The following is a 27,513-nucleotide window of genomic DNA, read 5'->3' on the forward strand; positions in this document are numbered from 1 at the left end:
GTCTCTTCTTCCACTGAGTTGTTTAGTTGTCCACCATCTTTCATGATTGGAGGTGACTGGACTGCAGAGCTTAGATCTGATCTGTAGGTTGTTGGATTGCTTAGCTCAGTCTATCACTTGCTATTTATGCTGTTTAGCATTCAAAAAGTCTTATTTGGTAGTTTCACCAAGTTGACATCTCATTTTGAGATATGCCTGATGCTGCTCCTAGCATGCCCTCCTGAACTCTCCATTGAACCATGGTTGATCACATGGCTTGATGGTAATGGTTGAATGGAAGATATGCCTGGTCATGAGGTTACAGATTATGCTGGAGTACAATGCTGCTGTTGATGGTCCACAGTGCTTCTTGGATGCCCAGTCTTGAGTTGCTAGATCTGATCAAAGTCTGTTCCATTTACCACAGTGATTGTGGCACACAACATGATAGAATGTCAATGCAAGGGTGTGACTTTGTCTCCACAAGGACTGTGCAGTGGTCTCTCTTGTCGATACTGTCATAGATAGATGTATCTGAATCTGGCAGATTGGTAATTATGAGATCAAGTATGTTTTTCCATCTTGCTTCTCTCACCACCTGCTGCGGATCCAGTCTAGCAATTATGTCATTAGGACCTGACCAGCTTGATCAGTTGTACTGCTGCCAAGCTACTTTGGGTGGTGGATATTGAAATTCCTCACCCAGAGTACATTCTGTGCTCTTGCCATCTGCAGTGCTTCCTTCAAGTGCTGTTCAACATGGAGGAGTACTGATTCATCAGCTGAGGGAGAACAGTACGTGATAATTAGCAGGAGCATTCCTTGCTCTTGTTTAACCTGAAGCCATGAAACTTCACGAGATCGGGAGTCAACATTGAGGATTCCCAGGGCAACCCCCTCCCAACTGTATACCACAGTGTTGCCACCTCTCTTGGGTCTGTCCTGCCGGTGGGACAGAACGTTTCCAGAGGATGGTGGCGTCTGGGACCTAGTCGTAAGCATGGAATCATGCCTTACAGATAATGTAAGGTTGTTGTTTGATTAGTCTGTGAGACACCTCTCCCAATTTTGGCACTAGCCCTCAAATGTTAGTAAGGATGACTTAGCAGGGTCATCTGGGCTGTTTCTGTCAATGTCTTTTCCGGTGCTTTGGTCGATGCCAGATTGTCCATCTGGTTTGAATTATTTTGAGAGTTTGTAGTGGTTGATACATTGAATGGTTTGCTAGGCCATTTCAGGGGAGAGTTGAAAGTCAACCACATTTCTATGGGCCTGGGGTCACATGTGGGCCAGACCAGGTAAGGAAATGGGTCCCAAAGTGTACAAACCAATGTGAATCTGCACTATTGACATTATTCTAAACTATGTACAAGTCATCTACCAACTGAGCTGACTGCAGTAGTGTCCAACAGACCCCAAAATTCAATCCAAATACGTTTCAAAAATGGAGTAGGGCACAATTCCACCAAAAACCCATTTTCACATATCGATTATCATCTTACACCATGATAAGATTTGCTGAAAAGATATGGAGTTGGGTGTGCTATTTCCACACTCTAGGTTTTATGACCTACTGAATCTGTTTTCTGAGCTTTCTGTTTTTGTTTTCTCTCTCTCGCTATGTCTCTGGAACATTGCCTCCTGCTGGCCTTGTCCCTTCTCCTCCCTCAATCCCTCTCTCCAACAGTCCCTTAGCCTCGATGCAGAAGCTATGACCTATCCTCCAGCCAGTGTGTGCAGCAATGGGACAGAAGCCATCAAACAGTTTCTGTGCAAAGGTAAGATTTTCGGGAGATTATCAATCTTGCCACATGTATCGCACGCCCGGCACATAAGAAGCTTCGGTACTTGTTGGGTAAAGCTGAGCTATACATGCACACTCACTCACTGACAGAAATACTTCACATTCATTTCCTAATTGGGGAATTGGATGAGGCATCGCTGGGTGACTTGATAGGGTGGTTGCTGAAAACAACTGACAGAAAGAGAGTGAAAGCAATTTGAGAATGACCAAGTTGCGCGCTCATTATCGTCTTCACACTGGAGCCTACCCATTACTGAGATAAAGGCTTAAATATAAACAGCTGTGATCAGAGGCCCATATTGTCCTGTATTGTCATACTGCAGCCATCTGCTGTTTGTTGACACCCACAGTCTTGCAAGTTATTTTTTGTTGCAAGTATGTTTCTGTGAATTCTGTCTTTCTGTGAATCTTAAGTGTCCTGATGCATTCATCACTAAAGGTTAGTGTTCAGGTACAGGAAGTAATTGGGAAAGGTATATTAATGTTTGTTGTGAGAGGAATTAAGAATGCTTACAAGGCTCCTTATCATCACTTCAAGTGTGGACAGTGGGTCTTTTGACAATAGGTATTTGTCCTGTTAAAATAATGACAGCAATTTGATCCAGTCTGTCAGCAAGGTTAAAATGCAATCAAGTCTGCACAGATAAATGAAGGATTTCTTGTATCACTGGGTAAACGCACCACCCAGTAATGCCCTTGCTCAAATAGACCAGGTTCCATAGTCACATCTCCCTCTGCCACCTGGGCTAGATTCGGGCTTTTTCCCTTTACTTGGATGAGGTAAAATTTCAAAGAAAGGTAATGGTTTTCTCCCTGGTGACCTGGTCAATGGTTATTCCTGAACCAACATCTCTTTAAGAAAACAATCATGATAATCTGATCTTCTTCATATTCCTGTTTCTGGGATGTTATATTTCTGGCAGCAAGGTTTGGCTGGGAAGGGCTATGAAACATTGAGGTTGTTAAAGGTGCTCTATAAATGTGAGTTCCTTTTTAAGATCATTCCTCCAATCTTAACCTATAGGAATGCTGAATGCCAGGGTGATAATAAAGTGGACTTGAACACCCTCCTGTCCTGCCCCCCCATATGTATCTGTGTATTCAAGGAGTTGAAAATGGAATGATTCTACACAATGAAAATCATTAGGGTACTATTTACTGGCTATCTGGAGATATTAGTGAAAAGGAGCAGGTTTATAATATTCATAGTGTGGACCTTCCTCTGGGCACAGCAGGATCAGCCTGGGATTTTTGTTTCCATTCCAGAGCTTGGAATCGAGTATATGCCTCCCTCTCAGTACCTGCTCCCGGTGCTGGAGAGTGATAGGAATATAACCGAGAGCGACGGAGCTGTTGGCGTGTTCCGACAACAGATGCAGGAGGCCGAGCAGTGGCAGGTGAGATATACAGAGGTACAAGTTCTACCTGTGAGCAATAGTGGATAATAAAATATCCAACTCCATCTAGCACATGTGATAGCATATGAGCATGGATGGAAGATTGGCTGGCTAGCAGGAAACAGAAAATAAGTATAAATGGACCTTTATTCAGGTTGGTGAGATGTAATCAGTGGTGTGTCGCAGGGACCGGTACTGAGACCTCAACTGTTTATAATTTATATCAATGACTTGGATGAAGGGATGGACAGTATGGTTACTAAATTTGCAAATGTTGCAAAGGCAGGAAGGAAAGTTTGTTGTGAAGAAAAGGTAGAGATGCTACAAAAATAATTAGGTAGGTCAAGTAAGGGGGCATTGATTCGGTCAATGAAATAGTATGGCAAAATGCAAAATTGTCTCTTTTTTTGACAGGAAGGATAAAACAAATATAATAGATTGCAGAGTTCTGAGCTTTAGACAGATTTGGGTGTCCTGATGCATTCATCACTAAAGGTTAGCGTGCAGGTAAAGGAAGTAATTGGGAAAGGTATAATAATGTTTGTTATGAGTGGAATTAAGAATAAAATATGGAGATTTTGCTTCAGTTACAAAGGACACAGGTAAGATTGCATCTGGAGTGTACTGTGCACAGTATTGGTCACCTTAAGGAAAAATGAATATGCGTTAAACGTAGTTGACAGGATTAAGAATGGAATGGGTATGTTATGAGGAAAGGTTGGCGATGCCGGGCTTGTATCTGCTCAAGTTCAAAAGAAACTTGACTGAAGTCTACAAGATCCAGAGGGGCCTTTGAAAATATGCTTTCACCTCTGGAACTAGGAGTTACTGTTTAAAAGTCAGGAGTTACCCGTCAGACAAACCTTTCTCTCAAAAGGTCGAATCTGTTTGGAATTCCCTCAGTCAAAAGGTGGTGGGGGCAGCATACTTGAATATTTTTAAGCGGAGGTTGACAGGACCTTGATAAGGAAGGGGATGAAAGGTTATCAGCATTTGGCAGGAAAGTGGAGTAAGTAGATGGCCTTGGTGAATGGTGCAGCAGGCGGAAGGTGCTGAGTGGCCTAGTCCTCCTGATTCATATGTTATCTAATTCCTTTTTGAAAGTTACTGTTGCAAATCCTTCCACTGCCCTTTCGTGCCTTTCATTTCAGGTCCATAACTTGTATTAAAAATATTCTGCACATTGTGCTGCTGGATTGTTTTTGCCAATTACAGGTAGAAGATCCTTTATCCGAAATGCTCGGGACCAGCTGTTTTTCGGAATTCGGAATTTTTCAATTTTCAGAATAAGTGACAGTTTAATGGTGAAGTTTTTAAAAATCTTACTGGAGGAGCAGACTTCTAAGTAAGAATATGCTTGGCCACACCCCCCCCATGTTGCATTTGAGTGACACACATCGAGTGGGTGTCGACTTGGGTTAACTGTTTGCACGCCAAACAACCTTGTTAGTGAGAAAAAAACTTCACAAAAAACCTTCAGTTTTGGAGCTTTTCGGTTTTTGGATGTTCAAAGGATCTTTTACCTGTATCTAATATTTGTGTCTTATAACTTTTGACCCTTGTCATTGGAAACAGTGTTTTTCTTTATTTATTTTGAAAACCTTCCATAATTTTGAATATCGCAGTTAAATTTCTATGTAATCTTCATACAAACTAGGAAGGTTAAAATTTGGATAATGGGATGCTTACAATGTAAAGATACTCAACTTCTCTGTATTCTTCAGAGTTTGCTTTGCTCTTTTAATTATTTTAAATTCATTTGTGGATTCGCTGGCTGGCCAGCATTGATAGCCCATCCCTATTTGCCCTTGAAAAGGTGGTGGTGAGCTGCCTTCTTGAACCGCTCCAGTCCACTTGCTGTGGGTTGATCCACAATGCCAATAGGGAGAGAATTTCAGGATTTTGACCCAATGACTGTGAAGGAACAGTGGTATATTTTCAAGTCAGGGTGGTGAGTGGCTTGGAGGGGAACTTGCAGGTGGTGGTGGTGTTCCCAAGTACCTGCTGTCCTTGTCCTTCTAGATGGAAGTGGTCGCTGGTTTGGAAGGTGCTGTCTGAGGATCTTTGGTGAATTGAAGCACATCTTTCCCCAGATCACTCAAATAAGTCAATTGTAAAACTGTCCTCGGTCTCCAGATATTGATTGATTAAGTGATGAAAATAACGATCTTCTTTGCTGATCACGTCTTCCTATATTCTTGCTACATTTGGCATGTAATGAGTGACTGAGACAAAATGGACAAGAAATAATAACGTTGTGGCATTGCTTCCTTCAAATACAAAAATTACAGGCGGCTACAGACAAAAGGTAAACCAGAAGAACCAAGAGGTTCCAACAAAATCAGATAATTCATTCTTGGCTACACTGAAAGCCATTCAGGTCTGAGATCAAGCTGCACGGCCCTGTTAGACTGTACAACAGATGATTGAAGCACATACAAAATGACCGACTTTTTAACAATGGGTAAACACTGAATCATGTTACCTACTGAATCCTGTAGTCTCCACTGCCATTCAGGTAATTGTTAGCTTTCATCTTTCCTGATACATGGTGCCCAGAATTGTACACTACTGTCTGAGTCCTAACCTGTGATCTGTAAAAGTTGAAACAATTTTTATACTTCTGATGTCGTAGAGTCATGGAGATGTTCAGCACGGAAACAGACCCTTCGGTCTAACCTGCCCATGTCAACCAGGTATCCCAACCTAACCTAGCACCTTGCCCATATCCCTCTAATCCCTTCCTATTCATATACCCATCCAAATGTCTTTTAAATGTTGCAATTGTACCAGCCACCACCACTTCCTCTGGCAGCTCATTCCATACACACACCACCCTCTGTGTGAAAACGTTGCCCCTTAGATCCCTTTTATATCTTTCCCCTAGTTTTAGTTCTGGACTCCCCCACCCCAGGGAAAAGACTTTATCTATTTACCCCTCATGATTATATTATTTTAAAGTCACTTGTTATCAGTCTGCCCATTAGCAGTTTTTGGCCAAATGATTTTACTTTCCTGAACCAACTATGCTACTTAGTATCATCTGCAAAGTTGACCAATTTGCATTGGGTCTCTAGATCCAAATCATTATAAATTAAAAACACTTGATCCCAGCACTCAATCCTGTAACATTCCACTTTGTATTGTCCCCATCTTGAAGTAATTCCTCAATAGTTATTACCTTTCATCCATACCCAAGGTTTATCCAGGATCCCTACACCTCTGAGTTTAGTTATAAAAAAACTTCCATGTGGAATGTTAAGAACCTCCTCGGTGATCTGGATACATTGTATTGTAGCCCTTGTTCCCGTTCACTTGGATCACTGATCAGATTCCTGAAGAAGGGCCTGTGCCCGAAACGTCGAATCTCCTGTTCCCTGGATGCTGCCTGACCTGCTGTGCTGTTCCAGCAATAAAGTTTCAACTTTGATCTCCAGCATCTGCAGACCTCACTTTCTCCTCACTGCTACTTCAAACAAAAACCAAGGAAATAAAAGGTGACAGTGTAGTGAGTAGCATAGATAAGACCATAAGACATAGGAGCGGAAGTAAGGCCATTCGGCCCATCGAGTCCACTCCGCCATTCAATCATGGCTGATGGGCATTTCAACTCCACTTACCCGCATTCTCCCTGTAGCCCTTAATTCCTTGTGACATCAAGAATTTATCAATCTCTGCCTTGAAGGCATTTAGCGTCCCAACCTCCACTGCACTCTGCGGCAATGAATTCCACAGGCCCACCATTCTCTGGCTGAAGAAATGTCTCTGCATTTCTGTTCTGAATTTACCCCCTCTAATTCTAAGGCTGTGTCCACGGGTCCTAGTCTCCTCGCCTAACGGAAACAATTTCCTAGCGTCCACCCTCTCCAAGCCATGTATTATCTTGTAAGTTTCTATTAGATCTCCCCTTAATCTTCTAAACTCCAATGAATACAATCGCAGGATCCTCATCCGTTCCTCATATGTTAGACCTAGTATTCCAGGGATCATCCGTGTGAATCTCCGCTGGACACGCTCCAGTGCAAGTATGTCCTTCCTGAGGTGTGGGGACCAAAACTGGACACAGTAATAGAAGATAGAAGATTGATAGCTAACAGGAGCAGAGAGTGGGAGTAAATGGGTCTATTTTAGGTTGGCAAGATATGTGTGCCACAGGGATCGGTGCTGGGTCCTCAACTGTTTACAGTTTGTATAAATGTCCTGAGGGTTGCAATACATTGTCAGATTTATTAATGACACAAAGATAAGTAGGAAAGTAAGTTGTGAAGAGGACAGAAGAAAGTTACAGAAAATATATGGATAGGTTAATTGAGCAGGCAAAGATGTACAAATGTAATTATGATATGGAAAAATTTGATTTTGGCAGAATGGATGACAAAAAGCATTGTCTAAATGGTGAGAGATTGCAGGGTTCTAAGGTGCAGAGAGATCTGGGTGTTCTAATGAATCACAAAGGTTTACTATGCAGTTACAGCAAGTAGGGAAATTATACAAGGCAACAGCTAGATTGTATCTGAAGGATTGTACACAGTACTAGTCAGCTTACTGAAGGAAGAAAGGTAAATGTGTTGGAAGCAGTTCAGAGAAGATTTATTTGACTAATACCTGCAATAGGGGACTGTCATATAAGGAAACACTGGACAAGCTATGTCTATATCTGCTGGAATTTAGAAGTCTGAGGTCACTTGATTGAAACATAAACCCCTGAAGGGTCTTGACAGGGGGATTTAGAAAAGTTGTTTTGTCTTGTAGGAAAATCTAGAACTAGTGTCACTAATACCAGATGATTGGAAGGAGGTGATTGTTGTTCCTTTATTCAGGAAAGAGAATAGGGAAATCCCTGGGAATTACAGACCAGTCAGTCTTAAATCTGTGGTAAGCAAGGGACTGGAAAGGATTCTGAGAGATAGGATTTATGACTGTTTGATTCAAGATAGTCAGCATGGCTTTGTAAGGGGCAGGTCATGTCTCACCAGCCTTATTCAGTTCTTTGAGGATGTGACAAGACAAGTTGACTCATGTCAAGCAGTGGATGTGGTGTAAATGGATTTCAGTAAGGCATTTGATAAGGTTCCCCACTCTAGGTTCATTCAGAAAGTTAGGAAGTATGGGAAACAGGGAAATTTGGCCGGCTAGATACAGAATTGGCTGGCCAAAAGAGGACAGCGAGTGGCAATGGACGGAAAGTATTCCACCTGCAGGTCAGTGACCAGTGGTGTCCGCAGGGAACTGTTCTTGGGTCACTGCTCTTTGTAGTTTTTCTTAATGGCTTGGATAAAGAAGTGGGAAGGGTGGGTTAGTAAGTTTGCTGATGATACAAAGGTCGGTGGTGTTGTAGTGTCAAGGGCTGTTGCAAGCTATAAGAAGACATTGACAGGATGCAAAGCTGAGCTGAGAAGTGGCAGATGGAGTTCAACCTGGATAAATGCAAAGTGATTCATTGTGGAAGGTCAAATTTGAATGCTGAATGCAGGGGTAAAGACTGGATAAAGACAGAATTCCTGGCAATGTGGAGGAAAAGCGGGATCTTGGGGTCCATGTACATAGATGCCTCAAGGTTGCCATCCAAATTGATAGGGTTGTTAAGAGGCATATGGTGTTTTGGCTTTCATTAACAGGAGCTTTGAGTTAAGAGTTGTGAGGTTTTACTGCAGCTCTAATGGAGGCGCGGTAGTAGTTTGGCGCACCGACCTCTACACCGCTGAGGCCAAACGCCAGCTCGCCGATACCTCCTCCTACTGCCCCCTTGACCATGACCCCACCCCCCACCACCAAACCATCATCTCCCAGACCGTCCATAACCTCATCACCTCGGGGGATCTCCCATCCACCGCCTCCAACCTCATAGTCCCACAATCCCGCACCGCCCGCTTCTACCTCCTGCCCAAAATCCACAAATCTGACTGCCCCGGCCGACCCATTGTCTCCGCCTGCTCCTGCCCCACCGAACTCATCTCTGCATACCTTGACACCGTCCTGTCCCCCTTAGTCCAAGAACTCCCCACCTACGTTCGGGACACCACCCATGCCCTCCATCTGCTCCATGATTTTCGCTTCCCCGGTCCCCAACGCCTTATTTTCACCATGGACATCCAATCCCTGTACACCTCCATCCCCCATCACAAAGGACTCGAAGCCCTCCGCTTCTTCCTTTCCCGCCGTACCGACCAGTACCCTTCCACTGACACCCTCCTTCGACTGACTGAACTGGTCCTCACCCTGAACAACTTCTCTTTCCAATCCTCCCACTTCCTCCAAACGAAAGGAGTAGCCATGGGCACCCGCATGGGCCCCAGCTATGCCTGCCTCTTCGTAGGATATGTGGAACAATCCATCTTCCGCAACGACACTGGCCCCACCCCCCACCTTTTCCTCCGCTACATCGATGACTGTATCGGCGCCGCCTCGTGCTCCCACGAGGAGGTTGAACAGTTCATCCACTTCACCAACACCTTCCACCCCGACCTCAAATTCACCTGGACAGTCTCAGATTCCTCCCTCCCCTTCCTCGACCTATTTCTATCTCAGGCAACCGAATCAACACGGACATCTACTACAAACCGACCAACTCCCACAGCTACCTGGACTAAACCTCCTCCCACCCTGCCCCCTGTAAAAACGCCATCCCATTCTCCCAATTCCTTCGACTCTGCCGCATCTGCTCCCAGGAGGACCAGTTCCAAAAACGCACAACCCAGATGGCCTCCTTCTTCAAGGACCGCAATTTCCCCCCCGACGTGGTCGACGATGCCCTCCACCGCATCTCTTCCACTTCCCGCTCCTCCGCCCTTGAGCCCCGCCCCTCCAACCGCCACCAGGACAGAACCCCACTGGTCCTCACCTACCACCCCACCAATCTCCATGTACAGCGCATCATCCGCCGTCATTTCCGCCACCTCCAAACGGACCCCACCACCAAGGATATATTTCCCTCCCCTCCCCTATCAGCATTCCGTAAAGACCACTCCCTCCGTGACTCCCTCGTCAGATCCACACCCCCCACCAACCCAACCTCCACTCCCGGCACCTTCCCCTGCAACCGCAGGAGGTGCAAGACTTGCGCCCACACCTCCCCCCTCACCTCCCTCCAAGGCCCCAAAGGAAACTTCCATATCCGCCACAGATTCACCTGCACCTCCACACACATCATCTATTGCATCCTCTGCACCCGATGTGGCCTCCTCTATATTGGGGAGACAGGCCGGCTACTTGCGGAGCGTTTCAGAGAACACCTCTGGGACACCCAGACCAACCAACCCAACCACCCTGTGGCTCAACATTTCAACTCCCCCTCCCACCCCACCAAGGATATGCAGGTCTTTGGACTCCTCCATCGCCAGACCACAACAAAACGACTGTTGGAGGAAGAGCACCTCATCTTCCGCCTAGGAACCCTCCAACCACAAGGGATGAACTCGGATTTCACCAGTTTCCTCATTTCCCCTCCCCCTACCTTGTCTCAGTCAAATCCATCGAATTCAGCACCGCCTTCCTAACCTTCAATCTTCTTCCTGACCTCTCCGCCCCCACCCCAGTCTGACCTATCACCCTCACCTTGACCTCTTTCCACCTATCACATTTCCAACACCCCTCCCCCAAGTCCCTCCTCCCTACCTTTTATCTTAGCCTGCTGGACAAACTTTCCTCATTCCTGAAGAAGGGCTTATGCCCGAAACGTCGATTCTCCTGTTCCCTGGATGCTGCCTGACCTGCTGCGCTTTTCCAGCAACACATTTTCAGCTGCAGCTCTGTAAAGCCCTGTTTAGACCACAGTTGGAATATTGTGCTAAGTTCTGATTGCTTCATTATAGGAAGGATGTAGATGCTTAAGAGAGGGCGCAGAGGAGATTTACCAGAATGCTGCATGGATTGGAGGGCTGGTCATATGAAGAGAGGTTGAGTGAGCTAGGGCTTTTAACACAGGAGAGAAGGGAGAGAGGTGACTTGATAGTGGTCTACATGGTAATGAAAGGTATAGTTAGAGTAGATAGCCAGAGACTTTTCCCCAGGGCAGAAATGGCTGTCAGGAGGGATCATAATTTTAAGGTGATTGGAGGAAGATATCGGGGAGATCTCAGAGGTAGACTCTTTACACAGAGCGTGGTGGGTGCGTGGAATGCACTGCTAGCGTTGGTAGTAGAGTCAGAGACATTAGGGACATTTAAGTGAGTGCTGGACGAGCACATGAAATGTGTAGGTTAGGTTGATCTTAGATTAAGATAAATGCCCGGCATGACATCGTGGGGCGAAGGGCCTGTACTGTGCTGCACTGCTCTATGTTCTATTTAAAACAGAGTAGGCAAATTTGTCCTGCGGTTTCGGAGCTCTTTTCCTGAAAAGAGTGAAAGCGCAGTGTAATTTTAAGATAGAAGTGGATAGATTTTTGATAAGCAAGTGGGTGAAAGGTCATCTGGGTTGGTGAGAATGTGGATGTTGGGAATGATCAAGTGAGTCATGATCTTATTGAATACTAGAGCAGGCTTCAAGGGGCTGAATGGCCTACTCTTGCTCCTGATTTGTATTTCTCATCTTCTGAATCCACATTTAACCAGTGTTTTCATATCACAATTGAGAATTGACTAGTAACACAATGTGAATCAACAGCATTGGTGTGTTTTGTCAATGCAGCATAAATCACCTCCAAAAGGGTTACACTGATCCCTATTTTGCTGGCTTTGGGTCAATAGAGTGTACTTCCCCATTTTCTCCCTATCCCCACCTCCTATTGCCAGTAGCAGCATCTTGGGCGTCTCAGCTGCTGAATTGTATGGAAAGAGGAGGCGTACAAAGTGACTTGCAGCTGAAGTGGCCATGAACCTGAGTGGAGTCTGTCACAGGGTTTGTGCATGTTGAGCTCCAAACCATGGAACTAGACATGCAGTTCCAGACCAGAGCCCTAGCTGTTTAGTGAATCAGATGAGAATGGCCTGAACGCAGTATTCAAAGCTGTATTTCTGGTTCTTTGAGCTCAGGTTACACATCAAGTTAGCACTGCTGCCCCACAGCACCAGGGACCAGTGTTCCTGGGGGCTGAATGGCCTACTCTTGCTCCTGATTTGTATTTCTCATCTTCTGAATCCACATTTAACCAGTGTTTTCATATCACAATTGAGAATTGACTAGTAACACAATGTGAATCAACAGCATTGGTGTGTTTTGTCTCAGCTGCTGAATTGTATGGAAAGAGGAGGCGTACAAAGTGACTTGCAGCTGAAGTGGCCATGAACCTGAGTGGAGTCTGTCACAGGGTTTGTGCATGTTGAGCTCCAAACCATGGAACTAGACATGCAGTTCCAGACCAGAGCCCTAGCTGTTTAGTGAATCAGATGAGAATGGCCTGAACGCAGTATTCAAAGCTGTATTTCTGGTTCTTTGAGCTCAGGTTACACATCAAGTTAGCACTGCTGCCCCACAGCACCAGGGACCAGTGTTCAATTCCAGCCTCCAGAGACTGTGTGGAGTTTGCACCATCTCCCTGTGTCTGTGTGGGTTTCCTCCGGGTGCTCTGGTTTCCTCCTATAAATCAAAGATGGGAAGGTTAGGTAAATTGACCATGACAAATTGTCCATAGTGTTCAGGGATGTGTAGGTTAGGTGCATTAGTCAGGGGTACATGTAGAGTGGTAGGGTTGGGGGAATGTGTCTGGGTGGGTTACTTTTCTGAGGGTCGATGTGGACTTGTTGGGCTGAATGGCCTGTTTCCACACTGTAGGGATTCTATGATTCTAAAATCTCACAGTTTAATTACTTCCATCTTCCATGTCTCTGAAGTTAAAAGTGATTGCTATATTTGATATTGAGATATAGGGATAAAATCACTATGAAATTTGATGCTGTTAATTCTTTCACCTGAGCAGTCTGAGCCAAGATATTTTATTGTCATAATCTGCTAGTTTCAGCATCAAAAGCAAACTGACATTTTTTTACATAATTGAGCCTTCTCAATCAAATTGTGATCAGAGTATTTATCTTTGAGGAGAAAGTGAGGTCTGCAGATGCTGGAGATCAGAGCCGGAGATGTGTTGCTGGAAAAGCGCAGCAGGTCAGGCAGCATCCAGGGAACAGGAGAATCGATGTTTCAGGCATAAGCCCTTCTTCAGGAAGCCCTTCTTCCTGAAGAAGGGCTTATGCCCGAAACATCGATTCTCCTGTTCCCTGGATGCTGCCTGACCTGCTGCGCTTTTCCAGCAACACATCTCCGGATCAGAGTATTTATCTCCATTAGAAGCACTGAGTGTAAGTGCATCTTGGCTACATCTCTGCCATTGTAAACCAGTCCAAACATGTGATTGTTGCTAATAAATCGAATTCTGAGAAACTGCTTCACCCAGAGAGTGGTCATAATGTGCTTAGATTATTGAAATGAATAGCAAAGATGCGTGTGGCTCCAGTAATACTCCAGAAGCTTGATATTGTCAAGGATTACTCAATCTGCTTGCCTGGTATCCCATCCACCATTCTAAATCCTTGCTTCCTCCGTCACTGCAGCACAGTGGCATCTATGTGTACAAGATACACTGCAGCAACTCGCCACTTTAGTACAACTTCCAAGCCTGTGGCTTCCACCACCTAAAGGAACAAGGACTGCAGGGACAAATGGGAACACGAGATGGAAATGTGTTGCTGGAAAAGCGCAGAAGAAGGAAGAAGGGCTAATGCCCGAAACGTCGATTCTCCTGTTCCCTAGATGCTGCCTGACCTGCTGCGCTTTTCCAGCAACACATTTCCATCTCTGATCTCCAGCATCTGCAGACCTCACTTTCTCCACAAATGGGAACACCACCTGCAAGTTCTGCTTCAGGTCAGACATCTTTCTGACCTGAAACACTAACTTTCTTTTCGCCGTCACTGAATTAAAACAAAGACCCAACACCACCTCCCCCCCTCCCCCAACAGTACACAGCCACAGCCACACAGACTGCAGTGGTCCAAGATAGCAACTGATCACCACTTTCTTATAGGCAGTTTGAGATGGGCAGTAAATGGTGGCCTGCAGGTGCATCCCATGAATATATTTTAAAGCATGCATTTGGATTTTACTGCCTTAGTGTGTTTGAAGCAGATTCAAAAATAACTTTCAAAAGGGAATTGAATAAATACATGAAGGGGAATCTTTGCAGGACTGTGGGAAAGTGCAGAGGTCTAATTCGATAGCACATCCAAAAACATAACACCGGCACGATGGACTGACAATGCTATTGTCCTGTTATTCAGAATTAGCTCGATAAATACTTGGGAAAGGATTAGTATGATATCTCGAGAGGATGACGGTTTGGGGAGTGTGGGAGCATGTTGCAATGGAACATTAGCGCCTGTTTCTTTACTGCAAAGAAACAAAAGCAAAATACTGCAGCTGCTAGAAACTAAAAGTGAACATGCTAGAAATATTAGTAAATACCAAAGGTCTTTTCCCTGGGGTGGAGAGTTCAGAACTGGAGGGCATAGATTTAGGGTGAGGGGAAAAATTTGAAAGGGACATAAAGGGTAACTTTTTCACACAGAGGGTGGTGAGCTGCCAGAGAAAGTGGTGGAGGCTGGTACAATTACAATATTTAAAAGGCATCTGGATGGGTATTTGAATAGGAAGGGTTTAAGAGGGGTATGGGCCAAGTGCTGGCAAATGGGACTAGATTAGATTAGGATATCTGGTCAGCTACATATCTTTCAACTGGCTATTTCACAACACTCTAGACCAGGGGTGGGCAATTAATTCTTCCATGGGGCCACATGAGAAACCTGAGTTGTGTTGGAAGGCCGAAACGACAATAAATTGAACATAATTCTGCTCAGTTTTCACCCATTGTAAAAAGTACTAAATTATATAGTTTTGCACTGAAAGTTATAATCAAAAGAATAAGGATATTCTGTTACAATAAAGATATGAACTTGTGGAGTAGGTCAAATATAGAAGAAATAAACTGTAAAAACAATAATTTCAGTATTTCATTTTATTTTTAACGTGTTAACCTCACAACCCAATAATGAAAAGTTGTTTCATTATTGTTCAGTATTACAAACAAACAACTTTATACAAAAAGCAGTAAGTGCTTTTGATGTTTTTCAGTTCATTTTACTTGTTTAGTGAGAAAAATCCAGTCCGTTTTGGGCTTGAACAAGTGCATTGAAATCTGGTTGAATGTCTGAGGTGGATATGCGAAGGACAGCTGAGAGGTGATCGTCAGTGATAGAGGATCTGTATTTGGATTTGTTGAACTTCATCACTGAGAATGTCTGTTCGCATATATAGGTAGATCCAAAGAGGACTAGAATCTTCTGAGCATGCCTCCACATGTGTGGAAAGTGGTCCTCTTTGAGGGAAGAGTAAAAATGAAACAGTGAGAATGACCTAAAGTACTCGCCAGAAGTGTGTCAGATTGCAGGTCAATGAGTTCAAACTAAACATCACTAGGTGCATTCCCCACATTGCATGTAAATGGGGAAAAATCATGTGCATTTCATTCTCAACCGTTTTAAAGTCTTGAAATGGTCTTGAAAATTCACTATGCACTGCTTCTAACGTAGATGAGTACCTGTGGAGGTGATCAGCTGAAGGTGTGGCTTCCTTCAGTGTTGGCAAGTGGGTGAGAATGTTGGCTTGAGAGAAGCTGCAACTTTCTCATAAAAGCCTTCACCAAGTTGTATATTTCAGGCACAAAAAGGCCCTTGCACTGCAGTTTCACATTTGGTTCATTCATAAGTGCAGTCACATCAACAGCAAAACCAAGGTCTGTAATCCAGTCTGCATCTGAAAGTTGTGGAATACCATTCCCTTTCTTCACACACAAATCTTGAATCTCTACTGTCAGGTCCCATACACCTTTCAGCATGTTGCCCAGGCTGAGCCACCTGACAGCTGTGTGGTAGCCTATGTCACAATGTTCAGTCTCATTTTCCTCCAAAAGTGCAACAAACTGCCTGTGATTCAAAGCTCTTGCCCTGATGAAGTTAACTATTTCAATTACAACATCAACCACATGGTTAATTTTTAACACTCCCCTATCAGCGTTCCGAAAAGACCACTCTCTCCGTGACTCCCTCGTCAGGTCCACACCCCCCACCAACCCAACCTCCACTCCCGGCACCTTCCCCTGCAACCGCAAGAAATGTAAAACTTGCGCCCACACCTCCCCCTTTACTTCCCTCCAAGGCCCCAAGGGACATTTTCATATCCGCCACAAATTCACCTGCACCTCCACACACATCATCTATTGCATCCGCTGCACCCGATGTGGCCTCCTCTATATTGGGGAGACAGGCCGCCTACTTGCGGAACGTTTCAGAGAACACCTCTGGGACACCCGGACCAACCAACCCAACCGCCCCGTAGCCCAACACTTTAACTCCCCCTCCCACTCCACCAAGGATATGCAGACCTTGGACTCCTCCATCGCCAGACCATGGCAACACGACGGTTGGAGGAAGAGTGCCTCATCTTCAGCCTGGGAACCCTCCAACCACAAGGGATGAACTCAGATTTCTCCAGTTTCCTCATTTCCCCTCCCCCCACCTTGTCTCAGTCAAATCCCTCGAACTCAGCACCGCCTTCCTAACCTGCAATCATCTTCCTGACCTCTCCGCCCCCACCCCACTCCGGCCTATCACCCTCACCTTGACCTCCCTCCACCTATCACATTTCCAAAGCCCCTCCCCCAAGTCCCTCCTCCCTACCTTTTATCTTAGCCTGCTGGACACACTTTCCTCATTCCTGAAGAAGGGCTTATGCCCGAAACGTCGATTCTCCTGTTCCTTGGATGCTGCCTGACCTGCTGCGCTTTTCCAGCAACACATTTTCAGCTCTGATCTCCAGCATCTGCAGCCCTCACTTTCTCTCAATAATTTTTAACACTGACTTACACAACACTTCCTGATGTATAATACAATGCAAAAGTACCATTTTGAGGGCTAGCCAACAAGCATCACTTTTAGCTGTTCATGCACATACACATGCATGTATGTCCATACATAAATAAAAAAAGCATCCTTTTCAAAACAAAAGCAACACAGTTGTATTGCGTGCATGGCGTAAATACTTTTTCATTTATGTTCTAATTTAAGATTGACCTCGTGCGGGCCGACAGGAACGACCAAAGGGCCGGATATGGCCCGCGGGCGGTAAAGTGCCCAGGTCTGTTCTAGACTCATTTTGCATTTGACAATTTCAGACTGTAACCTCCATTATGTTCCTTTGCATTTTGTGCTACTTTTTGCTTTTAGATTGCAGTGAGTCACCCCTCTTCTAGACACAACTTTTGGTTCTTTCCCCATACAACTCCCACTTCCTTTGAACTTGCACCATATAGTATTTTGCAGTTTATTCTCACCAGTTTCCCACCCAATCACAGACATCCCTTTCTGCGCTTTCTCCTAACACTGCCCTATCACTTGTTTAGTACCTCTCTAACAAATAACTTTGCCCAGTTCTGACGACAGGTCATCCAGAGAGTATGTAAGCAGCAAGTACGAAGTACAAATTGAAAGAAGTGAACGGTACTTCCCGCCTCAGGCGATTGACTGTGTGGAGTTTGCACGTTCTCCCCGTGTTTGCGTGGGTTTCCTCCGGGTGCTCCGGTTTCCTCCCACAGTCCAAAGATGTGCAGGTCAGGTGAATTGGCCATGCTAAATTGCCCGTAGTGTTAGGTAAGGGGTAAATGTAGGGGCATGGGTGGGTTGCGCTTCTGCGGGTCGGTGTGGACTTGTTGGGCCGAAGGGCCTGTTTCCAAGCTGTAATGTAATCTAAAATCTAATCTACTTGAAAGGGCGGCACGGTGGCTCAGTGGTTAGCATTGCTGCCTCAGCACCAGGGACCCGGGTTCAATTCCAGCCACTCCAGTCTGTGTGGAGTTTGCACATTCTCTCTGTGTTTGTGTGGGTTTCCTCCCACAATCTAAAAGATGTGAAGGTCAGGTGAATTGGTCATACTAAATTGCCCATAGTGTTAGGTAAAAACAAGGGCTGCAGATGCTGGAAACCAGATTCTAGATTAGAGTGGTGCTGGAAAAGCACAGCAGTTCAGGCAGCATCCAAGGAGCAGGAAAATCAATGTTTTGGGCAAAATCCCTTCATCAGGAATAGAGGCAGAGTGCCTGCAAGGTGGAGAGATAAATGAGAGGAGGGTGGGTGGGGAGAAAGTAGCATAGAGTACAATAGGTGAATGGGGGTGGGGATGAAGGTGATAGGTCAGAGAGGAGGGTGGAGTGGATAGGTGGAAAGGAAGATAGGCAGGTAGGACAAGTCATGGGGACAGTGCTGAGCTGGAAGTTTGGAGCTGGGGTGAGGTGAGGGAAGGGGAAATGAAACTGGTGAAGTCCACATTGATGCCCTGGGTTGAAGTGTTCCGAGGCGGAAGATGAGGTGTTCGTCCTCCAGGCGTCTGGTGGTGAGGGAGCTGCGGTGAAGGAGGCCCAGGACCTCCATGTCCTCGGCTGAGTGGGAGGAGGAGTTGAAATGTTGGGCCACAGGGCGGTGTGGTTGATTGTTGCGAGTGTCCAAGAGATGTTCCCTAAAGCGCTCTGCTCGGAGGCGTCCAGTCTCCCCAATGTAGAGGAGACCGCATCGGGAGCAACGGATACAATAAATGATATTGGTGGATGTGCAGGTAAAACTTTGGATGTGGAAGGCTCCTTTGGGGCCTTGGATGGAGGTGAGGGAGTAGGTGTGGGCGCAGGTTTTGCAATTCCTGCGGTGGCAGGGGAAGGTGCCAGGCCGGGAGTGTGGGTTGTTGGTGGGCGTGGACCTGACCAGGTAGTCACGGAGGGAACGGTCTTTGCGGAAAGCGGATAGGGGTGGGGAGGGAAATATATTCCTGATGGTGGGGTCCATTTGGAGGTGGCGGAAATGTCGTTGGATGGTTTGGTTTATGTGAAGGTTGGTAGGGTGGAAGGTGAGCACCGGGGGGTTCTGTCCTTGTTATGGTTGGAGGGGTGGGGTCTGAGGGCGGAGGGGCGGGATGTGGACAAGATGCGTTGGAGGGCATCTTTAACTACATGGGAAGGGAAATTGCGGTCTCTAAAGAAGGAGGCCATCTGGTGAGTTCTGTGGTGGAACTGGTCCTTCTGGGAGCAGATACGACGGAGGTGGAGGAAATGGGAATACGGGATGGCATTTTTGCAGGAGGTAGGGTGGGAAGAGGTGTAATCCAGGTAGCTGTGGGAGTCGATGGATTTGTAAAAAATGTCAGTGTCAAGTCGGTCGTCACTAATGCAGTTGGAGAGGTCCAGGAAGGGGAGGGAGGTGTCAGAGATGGTCCAGGTAAATTTAAGGTCAGGGTGGAATGTCTTGGTGAAGTTGATGACTTGCTCAACCTCCTCGCGGGAGCACGAGGTGGCACCAATGCAGTCATCAATGTAGTGGAGGAAGAGGTAGGGAGTGGTGCCGATGTAACTACGGAAGATGGACTGTTCTACGTAGCCAACAAAGAGACAGGCATAGCTGGGGCCCATACGGGTGCCCATAGCTAACCCTTTGGTCTGGAGAAAATGGGAGGATTTGAAGGAGAAATTGTTGAGGGTGAGGACCAGTTCAGCCAAACGAATGAGAGTGTCGGTGGAAGGGTACTGTTGGGGACGTTGGGAGAGGAAGAAACGGAGGGCTTGGAGGCCCTGGTGATGGCGGATGGAGGTATAGAGGGATTGGATATCCATGGTGAAGATGAGGCGTTGAGTGCCGGGGGGTCTTGGAGGAGGTGGAGGGCATGGATGGTGTCTCGAACGTATGTGGGAGGTTCCTGGACTAGGGGGGATAGGACAGTGTCGAGATGAGCTCAGTGGGGCAGGAGCATGCTAAGACAATGGGTCGGCCAGAGTGGTCAGGCTTGTGGTCCTTGGGAAGGAGGTAGAACCGGGCAGTGCGGGGTTCCTGGACTATGAGGTTGGAAGCTGTGGGTGGGAGATCTCCTGAGGTGATGAGATTCTGTATGGTCTGGGAGATATGGTTTGGTGATGGGGGGTGGGGTCATGGTCGAGGGGGCGGTAGGAGGAGGTGTCTTCGAGATGGCGTCTTATTTCAGCGGTGTAGAGGTCAGTGCGCCAGACTACCACTGCACCCCCTTTATCTGCTGGCTTGATGGTGAGGTCGGGTCGGAGCAGAGAGAGTGAAGGGCTGCGAGTTGTGAGAGTGAGAGGTTGGAGTGGGGGAGGGGGGTAGACAGGTTGAGGTGGTTAATGTCCTGGCGGCAGTTGGAAATGTGTGCATTAGTCTGGGGTAAATATAGGGTAGGGAAATGAGTCTGGGTGGAGGATTGCTGTTTGGAGGATTCGTGTAGACTTGTTGGGCCAAATGGCCTGTTTCCATATTGTAGGGAATCTAATCTAATTATTATCTCCTGGGAAAATGGTGATGCTTTGGGTAGTGAGAAGTAATCAGAAAGGGAAAGTGCTGTACTTGCTGTGCTATGGGATGGGGAGGTGATATCACAGATAATCAGGGAATGTCGCAGAGAGAATGGTTGTGGGTGGGAGTGTACAGGGATTGGGTGTCACTGGTGAAAAAGAGATGGTTGCAACCAAGAAATTAGAAACTGATAAAATGGTAAAGGGCATCAGAAGAATCACGGATGTGTGTGGGAAGAGACTGGAAGAGTGGAGGTAAAAATAGAGTTGAGATTGGAAGAAATCAGAGGGGGCTACAGCAGACTAATACAGCAGGTCTATCAGGACTAACAGGTTTGGAAAAGAGGTCAATGCATTCAGAAGCAGTAGGTGAAGATCTCCAGAGATCATGAGGTCATTGCTGATCTCAGTGGCTTGTCTTTCAGTGGTTAATCATTGTTCTGAGCAACGTAGGAGGAGGTGTCAGAGAGTCAGCTTCTGCTTGTGGAGGCGATGTATTCTAAGGCTGAAAGTGTCTAACGGGGTCTTTAAGGCCTAATCAAAATGAATACAAGAAGAAACGTGCCCTTCAATATAAAGCAAATTTATTAGCTAAATCTACTTCAGATATATGCACACTAATGAGTGAACCTATTAGTTTAAACCACTTTCGACATATTCAGCAAGCAGGTCTCACTGTCTTCTGCCCATTGGAGACTCCTGGGTGATGGCTGGCACTTGGAACTCTATCTCAGATTCCATGGCGCCTGTCTGTGAACCCCAGCCGAAGATGTAAATTATACCCTCCCCAAAATGGGAAAAATCCCCCATATTAAAATTACTCTAAATCTGAAATTGTGTGCTGTATTGCCATCTTTGAGTGCTTCGCCCAAGCATTCCTTTATGCAGAAGCAGGTCCAAGTATGTCTGTGCTCAACAACCTCTTCCCAAATGTGTAAAAACAACCTCTTCCCAAATTCCAGCCAAGAACATTGCAATTACCTTCCATCCAAAACAGGTTGGTTTTACACTTAGCATATTTTTCATGCATTTTCCTTGCTTTTTGCCACATTCAATTAACCTATAACCGTTTGATTTGGAGATATTATTTTCAAGCTGAACACTATAGAGGAGAAAATGTTGTGCTACGCTTTCTAAGTAATTCCATTTATCAGAGGTTATTCCCTTTCAATGTTATGTTCATGTTACTGTCACTGCAAGTGCATCTCTGAGCAATGTGTTAACCAACATTTGAACTTTATTTTGAAGAGACATCAAATTGATCTTGATGTCTTGATCCATCACTTTCTTTTATTCACTGGAAGCTGGAGTTGAATTGGCCCCGTCCACTCTGCGATTGGCCGGATTATCATTTGGAAGGTTTGGCACCTGTTTTTCCTTCTTTCTTCTGCCATTCCCCCCCTCCAGTATTTACAAATGTTTTCTTTTATTTGCAGAGCAAATTCATGGACTATGAAAAGAGGAAGGTAAGAACCTGCATAAAGCTGCTGCTTCTTGCAATTCATCCAATTAATGACTTTATTATAAATCTCGAATTGATCATTGTTGATTCCAGTACTGACACCAATGCTGATGTCTCTTTTTTTTTGGAAAGAAAATTGGATGGATATCTAAAGGAAATAAACTGGTAGCAAATATGGGGTTAGATGAGGGAATAGGAGTGATTGCATTTCTCCCAAGAGAGCTGGATGGGTCAAATAGCTGCCTCCTGGTCTTTAAACAACTCAATACACTAACTCTCTTTGCTCTTCTCATCCAAAGTACAATATTCCATTGAGGGAAAACCCAACCCTAATTTTAACCCACCACATTAACCAAAGAAGCAGTGGCACAGTGGTAGTGTCACTAGACTGTGTCCTCAGTTAATGCTCTGGGATCATGGGTCAAATCCCACCACAGCAAATAATGAAATTTGAATTCAAGTCAGAAATATGAAACTAAAACGCATGTCTAATGGTGGTTTGGTGCCCGCTGCCAATTGTCTGAAAAACCCATCTGGTTCACTGATGCCCTTCAGGAAAGTGCCATTCTTCCCTGGTCTGCCTACGTGTAACTCCAGACCCACAGTAATATGTGGACACTGAACTGCCCTTTGAGATGGGCGGCACGGTGGCACAGTGGTTAGCACTGCTGCCTCACAGCGCCAGAGACCTGGGTTCAATTCCCGCCTCAGGCAACTGACTGTGTGGAGTTTGCACATTCTCCCCGTGTCTGCGTGGGTTTCCTCCGGGTGCTCCGGTTTCCTCCCACAGTCCAAAGATGTGCAGGTTAGGTGGATTGGCTGTAGTGTTAGGTAAGGGGTAAATGTAGGGGTGGGTTGCGCTTCGGCGGGTCGGTGTGGACTTGTTGGGCCAAAGGGCCTGTTTCCACACTGTAATGTAATGTAATGTAATGTAATGTAATCTAGAGATGATCAATCAATCATAGAATCCCTACAGTTTGGAAGCAGACCATTTGGCTACACTGACCCTCTGAAGAACATCCCATCCAAACCTATTCCTTATTCTGTGTCCCCATTGCAGTTCTCACCTCTCTTTTTCCAGCGATTCCAGCAACATAGAGTTCTGCTTCCTTCTGAGAGAGGTAATTGGTAAAAATAAGTCTTTACACACGATAATGAGAGCTAGCAATACTGCCCTTCAAAGTAAAACAAAATCTCTCCTTGATGGAAGGCAACATAGAATCCCTACAGTGTGGAAGTGGCCATTCAGTCCATTGAGTCGACACCAACCCTCCAAACAACATCCCATCTAGACCCATCCCTTACCCTGTCCCTGTAACCCTTCATTTCCATTGGCTAATTCACCTATCCTGCACATCTCTGGACACTATGGTAATTTAGCATGGCCAATCCAGCTAACCTGCACATCTTTGGACTGTGAGAGGAAACTGGAGCACCTGCATGAAACCCATGCAAACACTGGCAGAATGTGCAAATTCCACACAGATAGTCGCCCAAAGGTGGAATTGAACCTGGGTCCCTGGAGATGAGAGACAACAGTGGTAACCACTGAACCATCAATGAATTCAAGAGAAATTAGGGATGGGCAACAAGTACTAAACTTGCCTGTGATGCCCACATTCCATGTAAGAATATAAGAACCGTTCCATTGGATCAAATCTATTCTCTCTGAGCTGTTGTGCAGAATTCTTATTGTCTAAATCTATTCCTGATCCTAATCATACTATAGAATCCCAACAGCGAAAAGCTTTTCACATTCTTACCCCATTGTGCAGTTTTAATGTACCAAATGTTTCCAAATTCTTGTACATTCTAACACAGTTGTTAGACATTCATGTATTAAAACTTATTTTTTATTTGGAAATTCCTCATTTTTAAACATAGGATAATCGAGGGGATACATAATTTGAGGGGCTGGCAGACAAGCCTGGGGTAATTACAGATAAAAGGGCAGCCATATCATAAGTTATTAGAGATATAATTATAGAGTCTATAACCGCCTCTTGAGGAGGTAGTCAATCTGAGAACTTGGGAGGTGTTTAAATTAGTCCTTTTAAATCCCCTGATTTAAGGAAGGATTTTGAAGGCTGCAGGTAAACTGGAGGTGGTTTCAAAGTATCCATATACTTTCAAATCACAGGACATGTTTTAAGTTAAATGTAGTTGTTTTACATTTCTATCTGCAAACAAATCCAGTGTGTCATGTTGTATGTAGCTGTGCTTTTTAAAATTTAATCATGAGGTGTGGGTGTCACTGGCACTTATTATCCCTTATTGCCCAAAGAGTATTTAAGAATCAACCTCATCACTATGGATCTGGAGTCATCTGTAGGCCAGACCAAGTAAGAATTGCAGTTTCCTTCCTGCAAAGGTGTTAGTGAATCAAACAGGTTTTTCCAACAATTAACAATCACCATTGGATCCTTAATTGCTTAATTATTGATTTCAAATTCCACTGAATGCCATGGTGAGTTTCAGACCAGTCGCCAGAACATTACCTGGCTTTCTGGATTGACAGTTTTGTGATAAAACCATCACTACCTTCCAGGAGAAAGTTTATTTGTTTTGATATTGTCACAACTTAACTGGGATTAGTACCGTTAATTATGCTGCACGTGTAATTTGTCACAAAATGCATGAAAATATAAAATTCATAGCGAGACTGCCAAACTGTTATCCACTACATTCTTCAGTTATAGTAAAAATAACTTTTTATTGTAACATTTAAGTTTAAAAAGAATAGTAAAACAATTTCTTAGTTATGTAACTTAAACTTCACAAGGGTAATGTCAGCGGGCTCTGATACCTATTGGCTTTTTAAACACAGCAGTCCAACAAGGCAGAATGTCCTTAACTTAAAAGAATCCTGGTGCTGTTCAGTTTTAAATAGCTCAACAATATACATTACTTGCTTTCCAATTTGCAGAACCTTCTCATTTTTCAATTAAGTCAGTCTGATTTCCATTTCAATTCGTAGTCTAAAAAATGAAAAATATGTGTTCTCCGACAGTATGTTTTTGCTGTTTGCACCTTCAGAAGCAGTCAGAGAGTAGGCAATCTGTAGCTATAGCAGCTTTAAATGGGAAAGAGAGAGTCTGGCAGAAAGTGGGGACAGGACAGAAAGCAGGGTTATTTCAGTGAGACAGGATGCATAGATGAAAGCAGAGCCCCTACTCAGAGGACAATTCCAAATTTCTAAGAATTTCAAAGTTGCCAGGTCTGTCTAGCAGAGCAAGTGAAAATGATTGGCAGAGGTATCCTCCGAGTAAGAAAGATCGAAATCTAAATGCCAGAGCTGGGAAATTGTGAAGAGCTCAGACATGCACCGATTTATTCAGAAGGAATGAAAGGACACTGAAGAGGAGTTCTCAGTTTAAATTCAAAATAAAGTGGGGAAACCTCTGCTCAGAATTTTGACATAGAAAACATTTTCTTAGAAGTTAAAGCATTAAATGAAAAGTACTTGTTTTTTCATCAGTAAAGAGCTTTTCCTTTTCAATTGTAAAATCTTGTGTGTGCCTTTTAATTTTAACTGGGATTTTGATCGACTGCTAACAACTGTGATCACAACAGAATATAAGATTGAATATACCATCCAATCACTGGCAAATTCCAGCAGCCTTCCAGCACACTCCCACCTAATTACTGAACATTCCCAGCAGCCTTCCCACTTAGGAGCCACGCAGTGCCTCACAGTGCCAGGGACTGGAGTTTAATTCCAGCCTTGGGCAACTGTGCGGAGTTTGCGTGTTCTCCCCGTGTCTGAGTGGGTTTCCTCCCACAGTGCAAAGATGTGCAAGTTAGGTGGACCGGACATGCTAAATTATCTATAATGTTCATGGATGTGTAGGTTAGGTGCGTTAGCCATGGAAAATGCAGGGTTACTATTGTACAGCCACAAACCACACAGGAAAGCTTTTCCAGTAACGGTTACGATAACTTTGCGGGGTAGAATAAGGAATCACCGATCACCTGCTCACACATTTTCCAGTAGGGATGACTGAAAGGCGATGAAAAGCTGGAGAGGGACCCCTGGTGGATTTCCCAACTCCACTATCTCCCCTGTGCCTTACTGTAGCCATGTCTGACAATAGTGTTTCATTTGAATCCACTGTGAACCTGGACCCTTCCTGGATTCTGCAGTTCAGTCCATTGTTGTCATCACACTATAGCAAGTGCTGTGACGTGTCTGTCGCTGAGGGTGTGGAGTCAGTGCTACTGTGGCACTACGTACCCAGACGTCTCTGACATGAGTTTAAGGTGCTGTGCCTCACCCACTGTATCTCATGTCCTCAGGAACAAAAGCAGCAGGAAAAGCTGGACTTTGAACGGCGACTGAATGAGGAACAGCGGGAGCGGACACAGCTCATCCTGCTCAATAATAGTCACAAAGAGCAAGTCCTGATGTCGGTGAAGCAGGTAATTAGGGGTGAACAAACAAGATGAAAGATGGTGGGTGGGGTCCGTACCAGCATCAAACAAAATTTGGGGGGGGGGGGAAGGAGGAGCTGGGGCTGTTTCTAACTTGATGCAGGCTCCTGTCGATTGATGCTGGCCAGTATCATTCATTACAGAATCTCAGAAGGAGGTCATTTCGCCCATTTGTGTCTGCAGTGAGTCTCCAAATGAATATCATGATTTAGAAAATAATGCCCTCTTGGGTACCTGGATTTGAACCTATGTTCACCACACTTCCAGTCAATACATTCTCATTTGTTTGGAAAAGGCTTTTCCCTCACATCTCACTTGCTTCTTTCGCTTTAAATATGTGACTTCTTGTTATTGATCCTTTTAGAAATGGAGACAGTTTCCTCTTATCCTCTCTATCTAGCCCACACATGATTTTGAAAACTTCAAACAAATGTAGAACATAGATTACAGCACAGTACAGGCCCTTCGGCCCAGTGTTGTGCTCAGCATTTATCTTAATCTAAGATCAACCTACCCTACACATCCTCAATTTACTGCCGTTCATCTGCTTGTCCAGCAGTCGCTTAAGTGTCCCTAATGTCTCTGACTCTACTACCAATGCTGGCAGTGCATTCCATGCATCCACCACTCTGCGTAAAGAACCTACCTCTGACATCTCCCCTATACCTTCCTCTAATCACCTTTAAAATTATGACCCCTCGTGACAGCCACTTCTGCCCTAGGGAAACGTCTCTGGCTATCTACTCTATCTATGCCTCTCATTACCTTGTACACCTCTACCAAGTCACATTTCTTCCTCCTCCTCGCCAGTGTGAAAAGCCCTAGCTCACTCATCCTCTATCCATGAGACAAGCCCTCCAATCCATGCAACATCCTGGTAAATCTCGTCTGCACCCTCTCTAAAGCATCTACATTCTTCCTTCAATGAGGCGACCAGAACTTGACATAATATTCCAAGAGTTTTATAGAGCTGCAGCAAATTCTCGTGGCTCTTAAACTCAATCCCCCCATTAACAAAAGCCAAAACGCCATAAGCTGCCTTAACAACTCTATCAACCTGGGTGGCATGTTTGAGAGAACTATGTATGTGGACCCCAAGATCCTGCCGTTCCTC

General features: G+C 45.1%; 1 protein-coding gene across 1 annotated transcript in view; it reads left to right on the forward strand.

The window, feature by feature from the left end:
- Window positions 1–27,513, forward strand: part of lrsam1 (leucine rich repeat and sterile alpha motif containing 1) — an 89,464-nt gene that overhangs the window by 21,033 nt on the left and 40,918 nt on the right. Inside the window, 4 exon segments of the mRNA XM_043719876.2 lie at window positions 1,667–1,757; window positions 3,050–3,180; window positions 21,943–21,972; window positions 26,265–26,387. Of these exon segments, the coding sequence (XP_043575811.2) occupies window positions 1,667–1,757; window positions 3,050–3,180; window positions 21,943–21,972; window positions 26,265–26,387 (375 nt within the window).

The sequence above is a fragment of the Chiloscyllium plagiosum genome, unplaced genomic scaffold, assembly GCF_037043375.1.
Source record: "Chiloscyllium plagiosum isolate Xiang-an unplaced genomic scaffold, Cpla_swu_hap1 HiC_scaffold_21, whole genome shotgun sequence".
NCBI lineage: Eukaryota > Metazoa > Chordata > Chondrichthyes > Orectolobiformes > Hemiscylliidae > Chiloscyllium > Chiloscyllium plagiosum.